This window comes from Thyridium curvatum, assembly GCF_004353045.1.
Source record: "Thyridium curvatum strain D216 chromosome Unknown NODE_71_length_214541_cov_85.463701, whole genome shotgun sequence".
NCBI classification, from domain to species: domain Eukaryota; kingdom Fungi; phylum Ascomycota; class Sordariomycetes; order Thyridiales; family Thyridiaceae; genus Thyridium; species Thyridium curvatum.
The window spans coordinates 146,882-170,812 of NW_022156826.1; the positions used below are offsets into that span (position 1 = coordinate 146,882).

The following is a 23,931-nucleotide window of genomic DNA, read 5'->3' on the forward strand; positions in this document are numbered from 1 at the left end:
TTTTAGGCAGTGGGATAACCCAGATCAAGGTATCTCTTGCTGAAGCACAGTCAACCCTTCTATCTCGGCCCTACATACGTGCCCTTTCAATGCCGCATCGCTCCCGAACTTGGTGTAAGCCGGCGCATCTCCGGTCCGGGCGCGCCGGGCAGCCGCGCCTGTCACCGTCGCGGGGCCCTAGGGGGAATGTTGGGACCCTAGATCAAATAGTGCAATGGGGACGTTGATTCTGCTCAAAGGAATGGTGGACACGCAAATCTATCGGGGCCCGGAGCAATTGAGAAGGATCAACAAGCTTACAGCTTTTTCATCCCCTTCCCATGTGAACCCTCGCGCCAGCATTGGTAATCGCAGAGACCACACAAGTTCGACGATCCATCCCAATCCGGAAAAGGTACAAGATCTCCAAAGTTACGCATGCCTTCCCCGCACTTTGGCTAGCCTCGGTACTGCCAGAACAAGATTGGTATGCGAGCAAAAGCTCTACTCCGTAAGCCTCTCTAAACACAACCCTGGAGATCAGAATGCCATCGACGAATCGCAGCCACTGAAAAACGCCCTGTCTTCGCCTTTCTCTAGCTGGGTAGTTGGATGACTAGATGCAGATGGCTGGCCACGAGGCGCGCTTATTACGGGGGCACCAATCACTAACCATTCATAGAGTTTTAGTTGTTTGATGCTGCTCCGCTCTGTGCGTTGCAGCCCCTTGTTGACTGTCCAGTTCGACTCATTTTTTTCTGGCCTGAGAAGGGAGACCGAAGGGGTCTGTTGGTCGAGACTACGCACATAAAGGAATAATGGGTGAAAACATTGTGTGCGATGACCTGCCTGGGACGGTGATATCGTCTGCAGGAAGAGCATGCAAGGGAAAACGCTGCCCCTGTCAACAAAGAGCAACCCTGACCATACATGACGTTCCAGTTCTCCGCAGCGTCCGCACCATCTTGCCCAAACCGGACCAACCCATCCAACAAGTCCCCGGATGGGATGGGGTGGGCTGATGCACCGCTGGAGAGACACACCAACTCCCGGCTGCTTTCAAAAGTTGTCGCCAACGGCCCTCCGCGAGAGAGGCACCCCCGCCCCTGCTTCTGCCGGACTGTTGGGTATTGGCGAGCTAGAGCCGTTCCCCGCTTCGGCGAAGAAGGATACCTAACGGTGGGCCAAGAAGCATGTGTCAAAGTCGTATTGATGCGGGTTTCATCCCACTCGCTGTCCTCGGAGCCCGTGCTGCATACCTCTTACAGCGGTGCAGAGCTCTCTCCTAACGGCCAATCTGGGCTCTCAGGTTAATAAGTACTGCGAGGCACCCCCACTGCTCCGTTTCTCCATAAGTGTAGGGCGTTCCCTTTGTGTATGGTCAATGGTAGCATTCATACGCAACTCTTTTTCAATCCCACACTTGTGGTCAAGAGATTGGTGTTACACATAGCCTTGTGCTCGGGGTTTCCGTGTTCATCGGCCTGAATCACACCGGGCCGTGTCTTATCCAAGCCTTTCGACTTGGCCGTCTTCAGCTGAGGTAGGTATACCAAAGATCGAGCGCGGTGGAGAAAGGAGAGCTTGTCAAGAGACGGGAATCATCTCAACGCGGATACAAACGAGAAGCGACGAGAGCATCACCACACTCACCGACCTTGGCCGAATAGCTGAAAGAGTGCTCACCCAGGTTGCGACTGCCGATTTTCACCCCTTTCAGATAAAGAGTCTTATATCATGGGTCTCGTCGAAACCATCGTGGAGCATGTCTCCATAAAGACGGTCCTTCTGGGACCGCTTGTCCTTCTGACAGTGTACCATGTCGTCCTCTATGTGTCCGAGACGATCCGGGTCAGGAGACTCGGCATCCCCGGATACCAGATCAAGACACGGGTGCCATTCGGTGAGTTGCCTCCCTACTCCACCGGGGGCCGCACAACATCGCTACCCGACGCCGGCTCGACTGGACAGCACTGACGCAGCCCGCCGCAAGTAGGCCTCGACGTGATCCTGGCAGACATGAAGGCCGCCAAGGCCGAAAAGTCGTACGAGCGCTGGCTCGAGGTCTCGCCGCCGGAGAAGGGCATCTTCACGAGCGAGGCGCGCCTGCTGTGCCGCCGCGTCGTCTTCACCTCGGAGCCCGAGAACATCAAGGCCGTGCTCGCGACGCAGTTCGCCGACTACGGCAAGGGCGAGATCTTCCACGAGCAGTGGAAGCCGTTCCTCGGCGACAGCATCTTCGCCACCGACGGCGACAAGTGGCACGCCAGCCGCCAGCTCATCCGGCCCCAGTTCGTCAAGGACCGCGTCAGCGACCTGCACTGCTTCGAGAAGCACATCCAGGTGCTGTTCCGCGCCATGGCCAACGGCGGCCCGCTCAACGGCGCGGAGCAGGACGTCGACCTGAGCGCTTCGCACGGCAAGGTCTTTGAGATCAGCGACCTTCTCTTCCGCTACACTCTCGATACGTCGACGGACTTCCTGCTCGGCCACACGGTGAGCTCCTTGTGGTAAGTTTAGTTTTTTGCTCTTTCCAAGCCACTCAGAGAAGGAATGGGTCCCCCTCGAGCCTGACAAGAAGACCAAACGAACTGACCAAACAACAACAACAACCGCACAGCCACCCAAAGCAGGAATTCGCCGAGGCCTTCAACGAGGTCCAGCGCGTGCAGAACATCATCTCGCGCATCGGGCCCCTGGGGCCCTTCATCTCGCACAAGACGTACAACGCCGGCCTCAAGGTCATCAACCGGTTCGTCAACAACTTCATCGACGCCGCCCTGCTGCTGCCGCCCGAGGAGCTCGCCACCAAGGCCCGCTCCGACACGAGCTACACCTTCCTGCACGAGCTCGCCTCCTTCACGCGCGACCCGGTCGTGCTGCGCGACCAGATCGTCGCCGTCCTGCTCGCGGGCCGCGACACCACGGCCGGCACCCTGTCGTGGGCCTTCTACGAGCTCGGGGGGCGGCCCGACGTCGTGGCCCGCCTGCGCGCCGAGGTCCTGTCCGTCGTGGGCCCGGACCGCGTGCCCACGTACGCCGACCTCAAGGGCATGAAGTACCTCCAGAGCGTGCTGAGCGAGACCATGCGCCTGTACCCGGCCGTGCCGTACAACGTGCGCTTCGCCGCGCGCGACACGACCCTGCCCCGCGGCGGCGGGCCCGACGGCACCCTCCCCTTGCCCGTGCTCAAGGACACGGCCGTCGCGTACTCGACGTTCGTCATGCAGCGCCGGCCGGACCTCTACCCGGCGCCGGACCCGGCCAAGGGCCTGCCGCCCGCGGGCGTCTTCGAGCCCGAGCGCTGGCAGCGCTGGCAGCCGCGGCCGTGGCAGTACGTGCCGTTCAACGGCGGGCCGCGGATCTGCGTCGGGCAGCAGTTCGCGCAGACCATCATGGCGTACCTGCTCGTCCGGGTCTTCCAGCGGTTCGAGCGCGTCGAGACGGTCCGGGACCGCGGGGAGCCGACGCTGCGGACCGACGTGACGCTCTCGCCTGGCGGGCCGGGCGTGAGGGTGAGGTTCTTTGAGGCCAAGAGGGAGTAAGTAGGCAAGGAGTTTTGAGGTAGTGAAGTGTGGTTTTTGGGATGAAGAGGAGAAAGAAAATGATGTCTGAGGTAGTAGGGCTGCTTATCGTGGACGTACGAATGACGGGGCTGTGAGAGGGCATGCTTGCTTTTTGTGTAACTGCGGTTCTACGCTCCAATGAGTCCATAGGATTGACTTAGGTAATAAACCCGCCTTTTGGAGGATTCGGGACCTCGTTACGAGGCGGCCCGACGTTATCATTGTGTGTTTGGCTGCGTATTAGTGCTTATTGTGCCCGGTGGTATTATTCCATTTCCATTTCCATTTCAGACATCGATCTGGCTTCATGATCCTACGGAGTACTCGCAGATCCTCAAAGACCGAGCATTCAGAGACCGAGCGTACAGAGGCGGCCAGGGGACAAAGGACATCACCCCCGTTACTCAGGCCTGACCTGTATCGGTAGACAGCCGCATCATTCTTCGTAGCTCAAGGCGGTTGAATGGACTGCTACAACGCATACGTTCGGCAAACAATACATCACAATACGCGCTGAGATGTTACCCTCAGTCTAACCCCGGGATGACCTCTGCTCATTCCTGTGTTTTGCTTTTTTCTAGCAGACCTATGCTATTTCTATTGGGTAATGCCAAGAAAAGAGTCTCGGATTTTTTCACAGCCGGAAGCTCTCCCGCACCGCCTTGCCGAACCGGCGGATCGCCTCGGTCATCTTGTCCGGCTGGGCGGCGGCGTAGGTCGCCCGGAAGAAGAGGTTCGTCGGCGGGCGCCCGTGCTCGGCGACAAACCACGAGCCCCGGGCCACCAGCACGCCCTTGTCGATGCACCGGTCGAAGATGTCCTCCTCGATCTCGACGATGCTCTTGCTCCCGGCGTCCGGGTGCTGCGTGTGGTCGACCTTGAGCCAATGCTACATTTTCCAAAATAGATTAGTCAGTGTGAATTTGTACTTTCTATCCCCGGGATAGAGAAGAGAAACAAGAAGAAGAAAAAAGGGGGGGGGCCATAGACTCACAAACATGCCCGCCGCGGGCGCGTTCCAGCTCACAACCTCGCGCGGCAGGGCCTCGTCGCAGGCGGCGAGCATGACGTCCCGGCGCGCCGTGTACTCGCGGCGCATCCGCATCAGCCAGCGCAGGTAGCCCTCGTGGCCCCACTCCTCGTCGAGCAGGCGGTGCAGGACGAGCTGCGAGAAGCCCGCGGGCCCCTGGTTGGCGACCTCGGCGTGCCGCAGGAAGCGCTCGACCATCTGCTCCGAGGCCGTGACCCAGCCGAGGCGCGACCCGGGCACGACCACTTTCGAGAAGGAGTCGAGGCGCAGGACGCGGCCGTCGCGGTCCATGCTCAGCAGCGAGGGGATCAGCCGGTCGAGGAACTCGTCGACGGGCGTCTGCGCCGGGTCGACGGGCGCCGCCGTCGTGGTCGCCGGCTCCTTGCCGCCGCCGGCAGCGGCCTCCGGCCCGGCGTACGGGTCCATCTGGAGGAAGTAGTAGGGCTCGTCCTCGATGATGTACACGTCGTGCTTGCAGCACACGTCATAGACCTCCCGGCGCCTCTGCTCGCCCTGCGTCGTGCCCGTCGGGTTCTGGCCGCTGGGCACCGTGTACAGCACGTGCGGCTTCCGCATCCCGCCCCGCTCCTCGGGCCTCCAGCCGGTCAGGATCTCGTCCATGCGCGCCGGGACCAGGCCCTCCTCGTCGACGGGGACGCCGACGATCCTGGCGCCCAGCGGGGCCGCCGTCTCGAGCGCCGTCGAGAAGCTGAACTCCTCCGTCAGGATGCTGTCGCCCCGCTCCCGGTCGCACAGCATCCGGAAGGCCTGCTCCAGCGCGCCCGTGCTGCCGACCGTCATGCAGGACCGCCAGTCGGCGTAGGGCGGGTCGTGCACGATCTCGGTGTGCTCCGTCACGAAGCGCAGCATCTGCGCCGACCCCGTCGCCTGCCCGTAGTTGAGCCCGATCGACAGGTCGTACACCTTGTCCTCTCCCCCGGCGGCGGAGGCGTCGTACTTGCCGATCGTCACGTCGACGCCGGACTCGGCCGTCTCCCGCTCGGAGAAGAGCGGCGCGCGGGGCACGCGCATGCTGATGGACTCGAAGGGGAAGTACTCCGGGCAGGGCAGGCCGCCGCCGAGGGAGATGAGCCCCGGCCGCCCGAGGTGCTTGGCGGCGGCCGACTTGAGCACGCAGGGCTCGCGGGCGGCGCTCTCGGCGCTGAGGTGGTGGTCCCACCGGGCGGCGCGGGGCTTGGACGGGTGCGGCGGCGCCTTGAACATGTCGCTGTCCGAGTAGGCGGCCGTGCCGGCGACGAGGCGGCCTGCCCTGGCGCGGCGCTCGAGCACGTCCTGGACGGTGACGCTGCGCGAAGAAGAAGAAGAAGAGGAGGAGGAGGGTTTTGCGGGCTCCTCCTCCTCCTCCGCGGGGTCGGCGTCCGGGTGCCGAGCCTTGCTGGCGAGGGCGACGGCGTGGCGGTGGGCCGAGGTCTGCAGGGACCGGCGCGAGGAAGGCGCAGCCCGACAGCGGAGCCGGCCTTGCTCCGGGGCTGCGGCGAATGCCCGGAGAGTCCGGGATGCGGCCGAGCGAACCATGCCTGGGTGGTTTGTGATGTTTGTAGGGGGTGTTTATGGGAATATCTCGAGGGTCAGGTTTATGAAGTAGGAGAAGATGATGTCAAGTCGATTGTTTGTGGGATGAGTTGAAAGGGAGAGAGTCGAGAGATAAGGGGGAAGGACAATGTGACACAGCTATCTGCGGCTGCAGGCCGTGTAAGTGACTAGGTACCGGAGCTACCTAGGTAATATGTGGAGATGCTAGAAGGCGAGCATCGTTGACTGGTTGGGTATGAGATAAGTGTTAGCTGATAGCATGCATGCCTCCAGCTTTTAAAAGGGGGCTCCAGGGCTGCCCGCTGGAGCGGTGTGCGGGGTTGGCCGTGGGTAGCCGATGGGGGCCATTCTTGGTTTCACACCGTACCCCGTCACCGGACCTGCTGACCACGGGATTCGTGGCTCTTGTCCGGAATAGGCGTGTCGGTATGGGCTTGTCTGGTTTGCTGTACGTAATTCGGCACGACAAGCTTTGCGCCTAGCTCGTTGCGATGCAGCCCTTCTAGAAATGCCATGCCATATCTAGGCCAGCATGCCACCCCCTCGGCCCCCTTCCATCACCAGGTTGTGCTGTCCCGCTTCCGCGGTGCCGGAGGAGCAGGTCAATCTCGGGCTTAGGCCGCGCTGAGACCCGCTCTTTCGGCTGCGCATCGGGGGAGGGGCGCGGGGCGTGTCCGGTCGGCAGGGCTACCGAGATGTCTGAGAGGTCTGAGAGGTGTGGGCACAAGACTGGGTCTTCCTGGCTGCCGGGTTGCTCGCTCTATGATGGCCTCCCTGTTTGTTCGCACCGGCATCTCTTGGGCTTTTTCCATCCAGTGAGCTCCTAAAGCACCTGAAGATGGATGGATGAAGAGGGTGCACCAGCCTCCCGCCTTCTCCAGCAGCGCTACGCTTGCAGCAGGGCCTTGGCCCCAGCGTGGCGCCTCTGCCAGCCACAGCGGCCCCACCGGGAAACAGGGGTCGCTCCCTGGAAGCCCGCCCACTACAGAGCCTCCAATGGCCTGCGTGCCCTGCTATGCCCGCTGGAAAAGGCTCGTTTCGCGCTCCGCCCAACCTCCTCGCTTTCGTCACCACGGAGAACCAGCAAGTCTTGATGTCTTCATCATCCCACGCCTGCAACAAGATGGCCCCCTTCCCACCATCTTGGCAAACCCTTGGGCTGCAGGGATTCGCCCGTCACGGATGGAATGGGTGGAGTGTATGCCCGACACAATACGATGATGCATCCATGCTGGCATCCATGCTGGCATCCATGCTGTCCGTCTGCAGTAAAATCGAAAGGTTGGGGATGAGATGACTGACGCCCAGCAGCACATCCGCGCATTTATCCAGACCACATAAAGAACCTTTCCTCTGGAATGCTCTCCCATGCGACTTCCCGCTCAACCTTGATTGTTACTTTTTCCCCCATTGTTCTTTCTGGTACACTAGACGCCTCGAGACCAAGGTCCGGCTGTCCAAGTCTTGTCTATCCCCGACGACAAAGGCATTGTTCCCACCATCTCCAACCGTCCATCCGTCCTCCGCATATATACATAGGAGGCCGCGTGTGTCTGTGTCGCCCTCGAAGAAAAAGGGCCACAGTATTTTTTTCTCTCGTCTTTTGGGGGCGATTGTATATCTTTTTTTCTTGTCCTTTCCCTGGCGGCCATCCCGCAGACACAGACATGATCTTCTCGAGGCAAATACGGACGGCCGCAGCGGCCGCCCTGGCGCTCACCACCGCCCCCGTCGCCGCACAGACATGGACGACGTGTAACCCGCTGCACTGTAAGTCTTTACTGAGCTCTCTCTCGATCAAACACACACACACAGAGAGAGAGAGAGAGAGAGAGACAATGAATGACAACTGCTGACTCATCTCTCCCCTTCCCCAGCAACGTCCTGCCCGGCCGACACGGCCCTCGGCATGACCATCAACGTCGACTTCACCAAGGGCGAGGTCAACTCGTTCGTGCCCTCGGGCGGCGCCCCGACCTACGGGCCCGACGGCGTGTCCTTCACCGTCGCCCGGCCCGGCGACGCGCCCCAGCTCGCCAGCGTCTTCTACATCATGTTCGGCCGCGTCGAGATGACCATGAAGTGCGCCCCGGGGGCCGGGATCGTCAGCTCCCTCGTCCTGCAGTCCGACGACCTCGACGAGGTCGACATCGAGTGGCTCGGCGCCGACGCGGGCGAGATGCAGACCAACTACTTCGGCAAGGGCCAGACGGGCTCGTACAACCGCGGCCAGTTCAACCCGGCGCCCAACAACCAGGCCCAGTTCACAAAGTACACCATCGACTGGACGGCCGACCGCATCGTCTGGTCCGTCGGCGAGACGGTCGTGCGCGAGCTCAAGTTCGCCGACGCCCAGGGCCAGTACCCGCAGACGCCCATGCAGGTGAAATTCGGCGCCTGGTCCGGCGGCGACCCGTCCAACCCGCCGGGCACCATCGACTGGGCCCGGGGCCCGACCGACTACAGCAAGGGCCCCTTCAGCATGACGGTCAAGTCGGTCGTCGTGTCGGACTACTCGACGGGCAAGCAGTACAAGTACGGCGACCAGTCGGGCACGTGGCAGTCCATCGTGGCCGTCGACGGCCAGGTCAACGGCAACAAGGGGAAGGCGGCGCAGCAGACCGTCACCGCGACCGCCGCCGCCGCCACGTCCCTGTCGCCCTCGGTGCCCGCCGGCGGCATCGGCAGGGGCGGCGGCTCCGCCACCACGACGACGCAGACCGGCTGGCCGTGGGTGGCGACGGCGTCGTCGGGCGCCAACTCGATCCCCAGCGGCTGGGTCATGACCCCGAGCGGCAAGATCGTGCCGGCCAGCTCGACTGTTGTAAGTACGTTTGAAAATCGATTAATGGCTTTTTTTTTCTTGCTGTCTTTCTTCCCCTCCCCTCTCCCCTCCCCACCCCACTTACATGGCGTCTGCGTGCGTGCGTTGCACATTTGCTTTCAAGCTCCTCCATCAATCAGCATTGAAGAATATAAAACTAACCCGGTATCTCTCCTCTCGCCGAACAGGACCTCCCCACCCCGCCCTCCTCGCAGGGCCCATCGCCCTCTGCCTCCTCGCAGCCCGGCTCGGGCGCTGGTAGCGGCGCCGGTAGCGGCGGCCAAGGCGGCCAGGTCACCGTCACCGCCTTCGACGGCAAGGGCTTCCCGACCACCATGACCGTGCCCGCGGGCTGGACCACCCTGCCCAAGAGCTACGACGGCAAGGGCTTCCTCGTCGCGCCCCCGGCCGCCACCGCCGCGCCGCCCATGCCCGACGCCGGCGTCGGCGGCCTGGCCGTCAAGGCCGACGCCAAGAGCGGGAGTAGCTCCGCTGCTGCTGCTGCTGCCGCCGCTCGCGTCTCTGGGCTGGCGCTGGCTGCGGCCGCTGGCGTGCTGGGTCTGTATATTCTTGTGTGATTACCATTCATCATCATCATCCTCATACGATAAAGAAAGAAAGCGCTTGCCTCATGCTACATATTCCCCCCTCCCCCCCAAAAAAAAGATGGCTTGGCGGGGAAAGAGAGCGTCAAAGAAGGGAGAAGGAATGGCTTTTTTTTATTTTTCAACGGAGAACATGAGATAAGATGGGTTATGAACGACTTTTTTATTGTTTTGCATCGCTGGCGTTTCTTTTGCTGCTTCTTCTTCTTCTTGTTCTTTTCAGCAAGAATGGATAGGGGATTATTCTTTAATCGGGACGGAGACCTTACTTCGTCTTGTGATGACGGGAGGACGGATGATCATGACTGACGGAGGCACAAACGCATACACATAGAATTTGGGTATTACAGGGTGTGGTAGATAGCATGATTCCTGCACGGACGTACGTAGGCAGTATGAATAGTAATCAAGAGAACATACATCGTCAATCTGATTTGGCCAGAGCACACACAGCCACGAGTGAGTAAAATGTGGCCGTCCCGGCGAGTTCAGATTGCCCCGAGGATGAAAAAGAAAGCCGTTTACGATGATAGTGAGGGTAGGGTCAGTGTGATACTGGATACCACAATTATACCTAGGAAAGTCTGTACATATATGGATAAGAGCCTTTTACAGCAGGATAGCTATATCAGGTAGGTATGCATAAGAGCATCTGATAGTAATGAATGCAACTTCACACTCATGTACAAGACCCCCCCCTCTGAACAGCACGGCTACGCAGTCGTGTACAAGAACCTCCTCTGAACTGGGAAAAAAAGGGATACAAACACATGTTACCTCACAGGTTGCAGGGCCGATATATTTGAAAAACGAATTCATTGATCTGGTCTAACTCATCGCTTCCCATCTAGCATGCTTTCTGTTGTTTTTTGAGGTTCCCAATTTCTAATTTCTCCTCTCTTTTCCGCCGGTCCTCCCCCTCCTGTTGAATGCAACGCTTAGTCCTCCATATGCCCAAAAAAAAGCCCTGTACCGGCCCCCGTCGATCAAGCTCGTCTGGCCCTCTCTCGGAAGCGCACAAAGTCTGATCAAGTCACTGAACAACCTTGACGAGGCGATCGTGCGTCGGGCGGTACAGGTCAGCGAAGCTCAAAAGTCGTTGACCTTGCGCACGAGCAGGAGCTAGCACGATGTGGCGAAGAAAGCCCATGAGGCTGCGCACGTCGGCCGGCATCGGGTTCGCCGGGTTTGGTGATAATGATGATGGGTGCAAGATATAGCTCAACTGATAAAACTGTTGTTCGCGCGCGTCTGCACCTGGAAATTTGTTGTTGCAAGGATCTGCCAACATCCGCTGCGGTCAGTCCCTTTGCAAGGCGCATCAGATATCCATGGAGTCCGCCCGGGTGAAATTTGTAAGATGTTGTACAGAGTATATAAACTATGACACAAAGATTCCAGTTTCGAGTGCAGAAGACGTTTGATGGGCGAGCGATTGCAGGAGAAAGGATCAGAACTCCCAGGTGGAGTCGTCTCCAACAGAGTGGATGGCCCAGTTGAATTTGTCACGCAGGGTCTTCGAGAAGAACTTCTCGATCGGGACATCGAACTTCTTGGAGAAGACGACAGTCAGACGAGGATCAATGTAGTTCTGCGAGCCATGTTAGCCGGACGTCATTCTTTCCGGATGGAGAGTACTTTTGCAACTTACGATCTTCGAAGTGCCCAGGGCAACCTCCTTGTTGCCATCCTTGTCGGCCGCCTGAAGCTCCATGTTGTGGATGCGGTCCTCGATCTTCTTGACGGCGGCCTCGAACTTCTCCACGGTAGGGCCCTTCCCCTCTGCCTCGACCTTCTTGGACTTGTTCTCCTTCTTGAACTTGGCCTCGAGTTCATTGGCAGCCTTGAGGCGCTCCTTCAGCTCCTTCTCAGGATGGGGCTTCTCACCTTCGGCCTGGCGCTTCTCGTTCTCCTTCTCAAACTTCTTGGTGATCTTGAGGCGCTCCTCCTCGACCAGGAAGGCTTGGTGCTTGAGAACCCACTCCTCGGTCAGGTCTTCGTCCTTCTCAAAGTACTCTGCACCCTTGCGCTTCTTCTGCTTGGGGTCGACGTCAAGCATCATCATCTTGGTCCGCCATTTCTGGTACTTCAGGCCCTTGATGCGATCGCCGAGCTTCTCCATCTGAGCCTCGTGAGAGGCACCGACTGTACGCTTGTGGTTGCACAGAATGGCCACCTTGCGGTTGCAGTCATTGTACAGCTTGACCTTCTCGGCCATGGTCAAGTTCTGTTGAGGCAGCTCCTGGAGAAGCTTGGACATGGTGTAGGAAGCATTGTAGGTACGGAAGACCTTGGCAGTCAGGCCCTGCATGTAGCTCGACAAGTGCTTGTTGAGCTGCGAAGTAGTCAGGCGGTCGAAAATATCGTCGCCCGTCGTCTTCGGAGCCTTCTTGAACATCTTCAGGTTCTTGAAGACCTGCTTGTCCACAGTGACCTCGTCGTAGAAGCGAATGCTATCTTTACCGAGGAAGTCAAAGATGACAATGTCGGGTTCCTTGAGCGTGATGTGCTCGTACTTGAGGGAGCAGCAGCCTGCAGTGTCGGCCTCGTTGTCGGTATCCTTCTCGTTGCCGGCTCTGAGCGCGAATCTGTCGATGAGGTACATGGCCGTCGCTCTTTGCCGCTCGGCCATCAGCTGGCTCTTGAGCTCCCGAGTGTAGTCCTTTCGAATGCGATCGATGTACTTCTTGAGAGCGCGCGCCTTCTCGAACTTCTTGAAATCGGCCTGACCTTTAACAGCGCTGTTGGCCGCGAGCATGACGTACTTGTAGTTGCCGTTGATGTTCTCTTGCCACATGGCAAGCCAGGTAGCCTTGTTGTCATGCTGCACAGTCTTCCACTTGTGTCCAGCGGGAGGCGTCGGGACCTTGGCATCCTTGCCAATGTTGATGGTGACCTGCTCGGGCATGACGCGCTTCTTGACCTTGCCGGTCTTGGGATGATCTCCACGACCACGGAAGAGTCCTGGAGGCTCGACGCGGAAGTTGCCGACCTTCTCTTTGCGGCCATCCCACTTGCAGTACATGTAGGGAGCCTCGGCCTTCTCTCTAGCCTCCTTCTCGGCTTTCTTCTCTTCTTTGGAACGCGCCTTCTTGGCCTCGCTCAAGCCCTTGGTGTACTCAAAGATGTGCTTGAAGTCGAGTTTCTCAAACGCTTTGATGGTGACCTTATTGCCATCACGATCCTTGGCGCCGCCAGTGGTTTTCAGGTACTCTTGGAAGTCGCCAAAGAAGTTCTTCTGGAAGACAGGGTTTTCAACGTTCTGGGTAGAGTGAAGCATGGAACCGAAGAAGACGGCAACCTCCTCAGCCTCAGGATGAAGATGAACCGGCTTGCCGTCGTAGTGAAGCCTGACATGCTTCGGGAGCGGCTCATAAGGAGGGGGGAAGAGGACACCGCTGTGCTCAAGAGTGTTCCACTTGATTGAATCGTCCTCTTTCTTGGGCGCATCCCACCATCGGTACTCCTCTTCCTCCTCTTCCTCATCACCGGGGTCTGCGCTCTCCTCCTTCTTAGCAGCAGCCTTAGCACCCTTCTTGGGCGTAGGAGTTGCTTTGCCTTTGGGAGCCGGCTTTGCCTTCTTCGAGATGGGCTCGTCAGAGTCTGACTCGATCTTCTTGACGCCGTTGGTCTTCTTTGCAGAGGCAACGCCGTTCGATTGCCGCTTGGCCTTGGGCTTTGCGAGCGGCTCGTCATCGTCAGACTCTTCCTTGACGACCTTTCTCGCCTTGGGAGCAGGCTTGTTGGCGCGGATGGCCTTGGCCTCCTGAGCCGCCTGTTTCTCGATGCTGGCCTTCTTCTTGGCCAGCTTGGCACCTAGGGGCTGATCGTCATCTGAGGAGTCGGGGAGAGCGGTCTCGTAGATGGACGGAGGAAGTTTCGAGGCCTTTCTCGAGATGGGCTCATCGTCGCTATCGTCCTCGACTTTGTGCTTCTGGCGCTTGGCCTGCAACTGCATGTCAGCAAACCGGGAACGAGGAGTCCAGGAAGAGGGAGAAAGGGGTGCGTACCAGAGGGGCACCGTCATCACTGTCTGACTCATCCTTGTAGGAAATGCGTTTGTCAATTGAAGCGCGCGACTTGCGCTTGGCAGTACCGTTGGCTGCCGAGTCCACATCCATAGGCTCGCCGCCATGGACTGGACCGTTGCGGATAGAAAGACCCGGAGGAGGGCCATTCTTCGAGTGCGACTTGGCCATGGCTCGGTCGTCGGCTGGGGAAACCTTCGTAGCTGACTCTGTGATCAAAAAGTCAGGATGTGTTCAGAAAAAGCCCAAGCAGAAGAGGCCCAGGTGCGATGTGAATGCGAGGGTGGAATGCAGCACGAGCCAGCGCCGCCGCCACGTCAACAAGGCGTGCGCTTCAGTGTGGCGTCAAGTTGCAGGAGCCTGAAAATGCATGGGGGTCTGAATACATACTGTGGCCGTTGGATCGTGCCAGAGGCATATCGTCGTCAGAACCGCTCGAGCTCATGGTGAGGGCGTGGGTTGAGATCGGTGATAGGCGAGTGAAAGGTGGGTGGTGGTGGTGGTGGAAGCCGTGGTTGTGATGGGCGATGGAACGAGGAAGAATTTGCCTAAGGTGGCGGGCTGGTGAGAATGAAAAGGGCTTTCGCGCACGGAACGCGGGAAAAAAAGGGAAGACCACGATGCAGGGTTGTTGACGAAGCCTTGCCTCCCAGACTCCACGGGTAAATGAGAGGATTGAGAGATTTGGGGAGTGAGAAACCGAGGAAGAAGGGGGATTTGAAGAGGAAAGGCGAAGTGTCTTGGTCAAAATCGATGGCTCGATTTGCCTAACTTCCAAGTGAGCTAGCGAAGGACGACGTGCCCCACAGCCGCATCGATGGATGATAATAGAAACAACACACACCCAAGAGAGAGCGGGTGCAGATGTGACGAGGCGACTGGACGGGAGATCACAAGGCGGCCTGTTTTTTTTTGTTTGTATTATTTCTTCCTTATTGTTGCATCAAATGCCTATTCACCGAGCTGGCCAGGTAGGTAGGTGTATTACAGGGCAGGGCATCAATACTCTGCACAGCCAGTACCGCCAACGGGTAAGTGGTCAACCACCTGCAGCGACGCAGGGCTTATCGGGCTTATTTTTCACTTAATTGTTACGGTTGGGTGCTATCAAATCAAAGGCCAGCCCAGCACGCGAGACAATTGCCGTGTGGTGCGTACAGTAGAGAGTAGAGAGTGGTGCAAAGGACAAAGACGATCGGGACTGGGGGCGGCAGACAATGGCCACAGAGGAAACAACCAAGGCCGATGCTCCATGGATCTACTATGTAAGAAGAGGCTAGAGAGCACACCTACGCAAAGCCTGTCACCGTGGTACGTTGATCAAATCGCTCCGAGGAAGCGGGCCAGGCCAGAGAGTGCACCCTGCACAGTGCTTCGACAGCGGGTGGGGGGAGGCGCTGGGAAGAACAACTGGCAGCCAGCTGTCCCCTCTAGAATCCCATCCGGCCTGATCACGTGGGGCGCGGAGGTATCCGCTAACCCAGTTCCGAACTCTTGCCGGCGGCTCAAGGAGCCAATTTGAAGAAAATAGCGAGACTGGAGCAAGAAGCGACAATAGACCTCAATCCCCAACGACGCATCCCCTCTCAACCGGGCCCCCTCCTTCGCATCAGTCAGGATCAAGTTCAATTGATTCTGATATAACCGTGGTCAATTGAGCCACCGTTGGCAGAGGCTCGCGCTCGCTCCCCCCCTTAACCCTCCACCACCGCCAAGATGCTGTCCCGAGCTGCCAGGCCAGCTCTGAGAGCTGGGGCTTCGGTTCCTTCTCGGTACGTCCAACACCGCCGCCGCGATCAATCGGGAAGAGGAGGAACGTGAAACTTGCAGAGGTAGACAAGAAGAAAGACGGACTGCAGGATATCTGGAGATTCAATGCGTGAGATGGGCAATGTGTGTGACTGACCTGATGTGCCGTCCTACAGTGTCGCGGCTGCCCCGAGCACCGCCGCCGGCTACGCCACGCTCCGTGAGATCGAGGGCCGCCTCAAGTCCATCAAGAACATCGAGAAGATCACCAACACCATGAAGATCGTCGCCTCGACCAAGCTCACCCGCGCCCAGCGCGCCATGACCGACTCCCGCAAGTACGGCCAGACCTCCAACGAGGTCTTCGAGTCCGCCGAGACCAAGCCCCTCGAGTCCGCCGAGGAGAAGAAGACCCTCTACATCGTCTGCTCCTCCGACAAGGGCCTCTGCGGCGGTATTCACTCCGGTCTGTCCCGCTACATCCGCCGCCACTTTGCCGACGGCGCCAACGCCGACCTCGTCATCCTCGGCGAGAAGTGCCGATCCCAGCTCCAGCGCACCAACGCCCGCGACATCGTCCTCAACTTCGCCGGTGTTGGCAAGGACGTCCCCACCTTCGCCGACGCCCAGGCCGTCGCCGACCAGGTCGTCCAGCTGCCCACCGAGTACGCCTCCATCAAGATCCTCTACAACAAGTTCATTAACGCCCAGACCTACGAGGCTGCCACCATTGAGGCATTTTCCGAGGAGGCCATCGCTGCTTCTCGTGAGTTCTACCGCTTTCCCTGTGAATGGACATGATGTTCGAACGCGATACTGATGCGCGATTTTTCTACGCAATAGCCAACTTCTCTGCCTTCGAGGTCGACGAGGAGCTCCTCTCCAACCTGCGCGAGTACGCCCTTGCCAACTCCCTCTACTGGGCTCTGGCCGAGGGCCACGCCTGCGAGCAGTCTGCCCGCCGCAACGCTATGGATGTAAGTGCTCACACCGACGATGTGCTTAAGGAGTTCTGTTGTATTGGTATCTGGAGACTGACATGTGTACGATATAGAACGCCTCCAAGAACGCTGGTGACATGATCCAGAAGTACCAGATTCTCTTCAACCGTACTCGCCAGGCCGTCATTACTGGCGAGCTGGTGGAGATTATCACTGGTGCCACCGCCTCGGCCGACATGTAAAAAACAGTTTTTCGGGTTGAGTCGCAGTGGTTTGGTTGGTGGGCCTCAGTGGAAGAAAAGGAGGCTTCTGGCGTGAGCATGCGAGCGAGTGTGGGTGAGAGGTCGAAGATGGAAAAAAGAAGAGCTTTGTTCTACCTTCCCTTTGTATCAAAGACATCCCTCAAGGCCCTTCTTTGGACAGGAGATGAGAGAGGTTCTATCCATATAGCTTTCTCCCATCTTGTCCATATCTGTACCAAAGAAACCGTAGAATAAAGCCGTTTTTACTTTTGAATTTCAAAACGTCCTCTTGTGTGCACACTTCCCACCCGGGTACATACATTCGAGCATGTGTCCAGTGATTCGGGTTAAGAATAATTATCATCATCTGTATTGATGCAATGAACCTGGTCCATTGTGTGCGCCAAGCGTGGGCAATGCCAGTCATTGACCAAGAATCGATCCCTCGAGACTCCCACGACGAAGAGAGTAGCTCATGTATCAAAGCCATCTCCACCACTACACAGACGCCATTTTGTTTTTCCACCTTCAAAAAGCAATCATTACAGAAAAAAGTACACACATACACACAAGTCAGACCTGAACAAGAAAACACACACACGTAGAGGCATGCTCTACGCCTCCTCCATCTCGACATCGCTATCGCTCTCCGCGTAGCTCCCGACCGCAGCCTTGGTCCTCCTCCTGCCGCCCCTGTCCGCATCCGCAGCACCAGCAACAGCGGCAGAAGCCAGAGCAGCGACCTCCTCCGGGCCAGGCACGCTAGGACGCTCCCTCTCGTACTCGGCCCGGACCTCGAGCGCCCGCGCGTCCCACTCGGCCGCCGCGGCGCCAAACGCGGCCACGGCCTCGGCGTAGCTCCTCTTCTGCTCCTCGGCCTGGCGCTCGTACGGCGCGCGCTCCTCGGGCCCGGCCTCCCTCCACATCTTGGACGTCATGACGCGCACCTCGTTGGGCACGGGCTTGCCCTTGCCCGGGCGGCGGCCCTCCTCGCACCGCCGGCGCGCCGCGTCAAAGTTGGCCTTGTTGAAGAGCAGGTACGCGTTGCCGGCCAGCTTGGGCGGCTTGAGCGGCCGGTCGCCGAGGCGGGCGTGGATGTGCTGCCAGACCTCCGCCTCGTAGGCCTCGAGGCGCGCCTGGCGCGGGTCCTTGCGGTCGGCGTCCTCGGAGGCCTTGCGCTTGAGGGAGGAGAGCGAGGCGGACTCCCGGGGCCGGATCAGGGGCTCGGGCACCTCGATGGGTCCCAGCATGGCTTCCAGGACGTCGGAGGCCGCTCGCAGGCCAGACATGTAGGCTCCGTGCACGGTGGCCGGGTGGGTGCCGATGGTGTGCTCACCGGCAAAGTGCAGGTTGCCGATCGGGCGCGCCATGACATCGTAGTCGTCGGCCTTCATATCGGGGCCGGCGGAAGAGTAGCTGCCCCGAGCAAACTTGTCCGAAGTCCATCTTGTCACAACGAACTCTAGCGGCGCTGGCACTCTTGCCCCGAAGACGCTGCGCAATACGTCCGTGGCTTCATTGAGCAAGTCATCGTTGCAGCTCTGCTCAGTGTCGAAGCCAGCTTCGCCTGCCATCAAAGCAATGAGGCAGGGCATGCCCGTGGTGTGCGTGACATTGAACCATTGAAACATACGCCCCCTTTGAGATGCATAGTCACGCTGGTTGAGACTAGAACGATTCTTCGGGTTTCGCAGCACTCCGAAAATGTCTCTGTCCTCGTCCCAGAACGCTTCCTTGTAGACGAGTACCAGCTTATTGAGCACGCCGAAGCCAAGCCTGTTAACGACATCCGACTTCCATGTGGGGAGCGGAGGATCGAACTCGACGTTGCCGTGTTTGAGGACGCCTAGCGGTATTGTGTTCACAACATAATCGGCCTCTACCGCGAAGCCGTCCTCACACTCGACAGTAGCTTGATGCGAGCTGTCTGTGCTGTACTTGATCTTCTTGACTGGTGATCGTTGCCGAATCTTAAGAGGGGACGGCAACAGCGCAAGGCCTCGAGGTACCGTCTGGTAGCCTCCGACAACCATGGTGTGCTTGCCTTCCCATTCATTGCCAGCATCGATATCCCATCCTTGGAGACTTAATTGGCTGTAATCAATGGCGTTGCTGTACTCCAGATTTGCGATATGCCAGTTCATGAGGCGAAAGTCCTGGGAGTTGAGATCCACCACGTCTTTGTACTGCATGATAGCATCGTCTACTACCGACCCAAGTGTTGCATTGGGCGCCTTGGTCGAAAATTCGAGGTCCAGATCTTTATCCTCACTTGCGCCAGCTTTCAGAGCCCAGCCCATCAGCTTCGCCTTGTAGGCAGCTTTCAGGCTGCCCGGAGTACCAGGCTCCATGTGCATCCGGCCCGTAACCCGGTCTGACGATACTGGGACGAGGCTCACGGGAGAGGAAACGTTCTGTTGAGCGACTGACGGGGCATATGGCTGCGCCGCCGTGGTCTCCTCAACGTAACTGATGCTCTTCACAACTTCCGCAGAGCTGTCCTTGCCCTCATCCATCAGATCCCTGTTGCCCTCAATAACTTTTGAAGGTGCGGCCTTGAATTTGTATTCACTCACACGATCCAGGCAATCGTTGTAGAGCTTCTCCACTGCGAGGTCTCGGACCGAATCCACTGGTTTGCCATTCGAGTCGTAAATGGTAGTCTCGGGAAGCAGGGCGTGGTATCCAAGGTGAAGCTGGCCTCTCACGAGTATGTCCATTGGGTTACCCCTATCGAACCCTGTTATAATCATTCCACCCATCTCAGCAGTACACCTCTTGTCTTCGAATCCAGGGGCAGGTTTCTCTGGCTTTGCCTGAAATGCTCGAGAGTATACCCTCCCACCCACTCGGTTCCGTCCTTCCAGGACGATGACCTCTGGTGGCTCTTCCCCGAGCTCTGAAAGTCTTCTGGAATACTGCTTGAAGAGGCCTTCCAGCTGCCGGGCACAACCGAGGCCGGACATACCCGCACCGATGACAGCGATTCTCTTTCTTCTCTTCAGTGGGCCTTCCTTGGACGGCTTCTTGCGCGATTGTCGTACCTCCACACAGCCAAAGTTGATATATCCACGTCGGACAAGCCAGTCATAGCAGACACTTGCCACGTCAAACCACCTCACGTCACGGGCACAGCCGACGGCCTCTTCTCGACGGACACTCATTTGGGGATTCGAGATCCATAATCGCAAAATGCCGTTTCTGATGTTCAGGTATGTCGTGACTTGTGCATGGCTGATATGATTGCGCAGGAGCGTGTACTCCTCGTTGTGCAGAGCGTATGGGTTCAGCCTCGACGACTCAGCAGCAGCCACGCATTGAATGGCATAGTCCTGAGGTGTCAGGTCCACGGGGATGGATACCCTGGGGCGCACATTGAAGCGTCTTCTGGCGACAGGGCGCTTCTCGACAACGGAGACGGGGACAGGAGCGGGGATCGGCTGCGGTGTAGAAGGCGCTCCGTTGTCCTTCGAGCTGTCGACGTCGACAGGGGTGGTAGCCTTGGTAGACGGAATGGATGACAGCTCGGATTGCTCTGTCAAAACCGACAAGGAAGAGTCAAGTGATGTCCCAGCCTCCCCAACCACGGCGGACAGCTGAGGAGTTTCCAGAATTGGTTCCGCAGCAGGGAGCGTTTCCACCACTGGTTCTTTAACAGCAGGTTTTTCTACCACTGGTTCCTCAACAGTAGACTCTTCCACCATCGGTTCCTCGACGGCCGGCTTCTCCACCACAGGCGGCTTCTCATCGGTGGCGTTACTGCACATTAAGCCGTGTCAACTCAGAACCAAATGATCAAGGGGCACAAGAAATTTCAAGTCTCATAAAGACAACATCACACATGGCGTAAGTCAACTGGAAGGGCTTACTGGGCAGGCTCCTGCAAGGTCTCTGCGGGCTCAGGCTCCGGGCTGCTGTCCATGTCTATGATATCCATATCATCCGTACAAACGATGATCTCGGGCACTATTTCTTCCGTGTTATCGGCCCATGAACTGTGAAAGGACTCGGGGGTCGGCGAGATATCCGATATGCTAGTTGCGGGGGACAAAGGTTTGGCGAGACTAGCGTTGATGGCGGAGGGCAGGATCTTTGAAGGGTGAGATTTCGTCCTATGCGTGGGTTTGAGAAGCCGCTTTCCAAGTCCACTGTCTTTTCCGGGTCGGTCCCGCAAGCTGGATCTCATCGTATCTAGTTTCGGCTTGTGGGATCGGAGCGGTTCAGTTGATATAAGAGGAAGGGGGCGGGCATCGACAGGCCGGCCAACTGTCTGGTTCCATGCAAAGTATCACAGCCCACACCACCCCGTATTATTGATGTATCATGTCCAATGTTTATGAGTCCATATGGGGTGATCTGCATACGGCCTGTCAGCTTCAGAGCCTGGGCACTTTTGTTACATTTAGTCGGGATATAAGACTTGTGAGAGCCATGCTTCAATCACCCGCACAGTGCGAATGAGACTCACCTGGACATATGCCCTGTACGAAGTCTAGATGAAGACTGGGTGCCGGCCCCTATGGATCGTTCGATTGCAGAGGTCGCAGCGAGCAGACGAAAATGTGAAATAGAGGCCGGAAAGTAATGTTCCTTCCTTGGTATATTTACTCAATTGTTGAGGTTGATACTCAAGTCGAGCCATCCCGGCCCAGAAAACTGATACGATTCAAGAGCGTATCACGTGAGTGCCCGGACGAGCAACCCGAACCCCCCTCCACAGCCCGTCCGCCTCCGAACTGATGATGGCAATCGAAAAGAATCTGTGCTCATATTACGATATCATGCGGCTGTTTACTATTACTACTCTTGAGTTATCGTGACAAACGGCGAGAAAGGCGGGAAGCCTTCAGTAATCGGTAAGTCCTGGCAATGGACACAACCCGTCGCCATTCTCTATGATTCTCTATGAGCAAGTCCTCTTCCTCCTCCGTGGGTATATATATGCTTGGGCCCGCTGCCACGAAGATTCTCTACAGCAGGAAAGATTGTCCCGGCGTATGATCCTTGCGCCTTTCTTCTCGAGCTTCCCAGGGTGTAAAGGTTCGTCATGAGCTTTGGTTCCCCCTCTCTTTCTGAAATGACCCAGTCTCCATAGCTGCCTGGATAATCTTCCCTCCGCTAATGATCGAGGTGGTACAGATGACGATGTTCCGTTTTTCTGTTTAGGAATCTGTCAGCTTGTGCAATTCATATGATTCACAAAGTCGTGCTTGGGAACCAACCTTCCTCCTGCTTCGCAATGAAGCGAAGAGCCGCAATCTCCGTGAACGTAACGCCGCCAACAAAAACGACAAACACGGTCTTTTTGTTGCCATTGCCAGACAAAAGTGCCCGCGCCTTGACGGCCTTATCCTCACCCTTCTGCAGCTCGTCGAATGTTTGGCCTCGGGCATGCTTGACTGCTTCGTCAAACCCCCTCCAGCCCTGCGTGCCCCCCGTAACACCGTTGCCTTTGGTTATTGTCAGGAGGTATTGCTTCTGGAGGATGCACTGGACGAGACGTATAGAAAGGGGAGCGTATCCGCTATATACGTAGGCAATGTCGTTCGGGTCGTGCTCGTTCACCTCGTCCACGATCAGTCGCAGTTGCTTCCGCAGGTAGGTGTAGTTGGTCTTGGTGCCCGTAGTGCCGGCAGAGCCCGCCATTGGAATCATCGATGCTAATGGCGACGATCGTGAAAGAAACATCTGCAGCTTCTCCAGATTCTGAAGCGTGAGGAGGTGCTGGTAGCCATAGCCTTCAAGGACAAGTCGCCGGAAGTGGTCAAACTCCTTCGTCTTAATCCCGCCAGAGATACATGAGTAAACGCAAAGCAGGCGAAGAACCTCTGGCAAGGGCGTATCCCGAGCGATCAACTCCTCAATCGCTTCAAATTGAGTCGACGGATCTGCACCAGCAGCGAGATTCTGTTGCACCTCCAAGAGGCTGCTAAACTCATCCGTCCTCGTGTACTTGATGATCGCTTCGGCCAATCCGGTATGAATATGTAGGCTCGCTTGCTCGGCTTGATAACCGGGCAGTTTTTGTACAAAAGCCTTCAGCTCGGCTGTGGTTTTTGTGTTGTGTCTGCTCTCGTAATCGCTTGCCAGACGTCGAGCGACCTTGTTGAGTAGGGTTCCGACAATGGCAAAATTTGTATCTCGCAGCTGCTCAAAGAGCTTGTCAGAAGAATAAAGCTGGACTTTTCGCTTCCTTGACTGCGTATCGGTGTCGACTGCGCTTGATGTGCTCTGCGAAGCGGATTGAGATGAGGCGCTGACGATAGTTGAGTCCACCTCAGTCTGGTTGTTCTGAATACCGAATACTTCATCTATCAAGCCTTCGTATGTTAATTGAGTTAGTAGCGGGGTGACGAGGTCGACCTCGCGGTCGATTATGATGACGCTCTCCATGGTGGTACTTGGGCTCAGACCGACCCTGTTGGTTTCGTGCGCATCCTCGCCAGCGAGGAGTTCCTGCCTCATGCGTGAAAGCAGTTCAGCTACACGCTTCGCGTTGTCGCCTTTGCCGATCATGCGTGGGAACAGGCCGTGCTTCTGTTGGACCTCCATCAGGGCTTTGGCAAGGAGAAAGGTAGGTGTCGGATCCTTGGACAGGTATAGGTCTTGGAACGAATCCTCGAGTTCGAGCGAGAGAACATCGTTCTCCAAGGGGAAAAAGTATAGTGGAAGCTCTGCAATATTGACATCGCCGAGGACGCCGGCCTCCTCTAAGAGCTTGTCCGACACCAGCGTCCGTCTCGGCACCCAGAAGATGTGGAACTCATGGCCAGTTTGGCTCTCACGTTGGAGTCGACGAATCTGGTCTACGATAGTGTCAGCATGAGATATGCTCATACCAGTTGCATGACTGAGCGACTAGAATGGTGCTGGAGGTTGGATCGCTTTGGTGAGGTCAGGCACGGGTTGATCCACGACAATGAGTGAGCTTAACCTTAAGCCCATCTGTGTGTGTGTGGGAAACTGGGGTATGATATCTCATAGACATAGCATGATTATGGACGGAGGCAGGTTATTGTATGACTGACCGGCAATTGTCTGAGCATGGCGGCCGCATTCGCCGCGGGCGATGAAGACTACATTACGCTGGCTGGTGTCGGCGTTCTTGTTCTCGAGGAAAAAGAACTTGTCGACCCCGTAGTCTTGCAGAGTCGAAACCTTGACAAAGGTCCCTACCGGGCCTGCAAGGCACTTCTCAAGGACTATGTTCTTCTTTCCGCGCACCTACAGCAGCCTAGTCAGAGCCGTGGCGGGCGCAACATGCAACGGTGAGTGCAGCCGTACTTACGCCCTCGAGGAGATACAGGAGGTCCTTTCGGGCCTTGTCCCTGATCTGGCCACTGTCAAACCCTACATGAGGAGCCATTGTGCGCTCTCCATGAGGATGGCGCGGGCCGTCGAATAAAGCTGGAC

At 57.6% G+C, this 23,931-nt stretch overlaps 7 protein-coding genes across 7 annotated transcripts; 3 read left to right on the forward strand and 4 right to left on the reverse strand.

Moving 5' to 3' along the window:
• Window positions 1-1,716: 1,716 nt before the first annotated feature.
• Window positions 1,717-3,524, forward strand: E0L32_009632 (uncharacterized protein; the record flags this gene model as incomplete). Its single annotated transcript, XM_031144618.1, has 3 exons — window positions 1,717-1,882; window positions 1,997-2,489; window positions 2,600-3,524. 3 exons carry the CDS (start codon window positions 1,717-1,719, stop codon window positions 3,522-3,524), a joined length of 1,584 nt encoding a protein of 527 aa, XP_030990639.1.
• A 655-nt stretch (window positions 3,525-4,179) lies between these two features.
• On the reverse strand, window positions 4,180-6,111 carry E0L32_009633 (uncharacterized protein; the record flags this gene model as incomplete). The annotated part of the gene is made up of 2 exons (XM_031144619.1): window positions 4,180-4,434; window positions 4,540-6,111. 2 exons carry the CDS (start codon window positions 6,109-6,111, stop codon window positions 4,180-4,182), a joined length of 1,827 nt encoding a protein of 608 aa, XP_030990640.1.
• A 1,927-nt stretch (window positions 6,112-8,038) lies between these two features.
• Window positions 8,039-9,531, forward strand: E0L32_009634 (uncharacterized protein; the record flags this gene model as incomplete). The annotated part of the gene is made up of 2 exons (XM_031144620.1): window positions 8,039-8,953; window positions 9,142-9,531. The coding sequence occupies 2 exons, from the start codon at window positions 8,039-8,041 to the stop codon at window positions 9,529-9,531; spliced, it is 1,305 nt and encodes a 434-aa protein (XP_030990641.1).
• A 1,477-nt stretch (window positions 9,532-11,008) lies between these two features.
• E0L32_009635 (uncharacterized protein) lies at window positions 11,009-14,031 on the reverse strand (the record flags this gene model as incomplete). The annotated part of the gene is made up of 4 exons (XM_031144622.1): window positions 11,009-11,149; window positions 11,210-13,504; window positions 13,569-13,795; window positions 13,977-14,031. The coding sequence occupies 4 exons, from the start codon at window positions 14,029-14,031 to the stop codon at window positions 11,009-11,011; spliced, it is 2,718 nt and encodes a 905-aa protein (XP_030990642.1).
• A 1,271-nt stretch (window positions 14,032-15,302) lies between these two features.
• Window positions 15,303-16,518, forward strand: E0L32_009636 (uncharacterized protein; the record flags this gene model as incomplete). Its single annotated transcript, XM_031144623.1, has 4 exons — window positions 15,303-15,358; window positions 15,512-16,101; window positions 16,179-16,312; window positions 16,390-16,518. 4 exons carry the CDS (start codon window positions 15,303-15,305, stop codon window positions 16,516-16,518), a joined length of 909 nt encoding a protein of 302 aa, XP_030990643.1.
• Window positions 16,519-17,132: 614 nt separating this feature from the next.
• Window positions 17,133-20,704, reverse strand: E0L32_009637 (uncharacterized protein; the record flags this gene model as incomplete). The annotated part of the gene is made up of 2 exons (XM_031144624.1): window positions 17,133-20,277; window positions 20,388-20,704. The coding sequence occupies 2 exons, from the start codon at window positions 20,702-20,704 to the stop codon at window positions 17,133-17,135; spliced, it is 3,462 nt and encodes a 1,153-aa protein (XP_030990644.1).
• Window positions 20,705-21,714: 1,010 nt separating this feature from the next.
• On the reverse strand, window positions 21,715-23,884 carry E0L32_009638 (uncharacterized protein; the record flags this gene model as incomplete). The annotated part of the gene is made up of 3 exons (XM_031144625.1): window positions 21,715-23,324; window positions 23,547-23,742; window positions 23,807-23,884. 3 exons carry the CDS (start codon window positions 23,882-23,884, stop codon window positions 21,715-21,717), a joined length of 1,884 nt encoding a protein of 627 aa, XP_030990645.1.
• Between the last annotated feature and the right edge of the window lie 47 nt (window positions 23,885-23,931).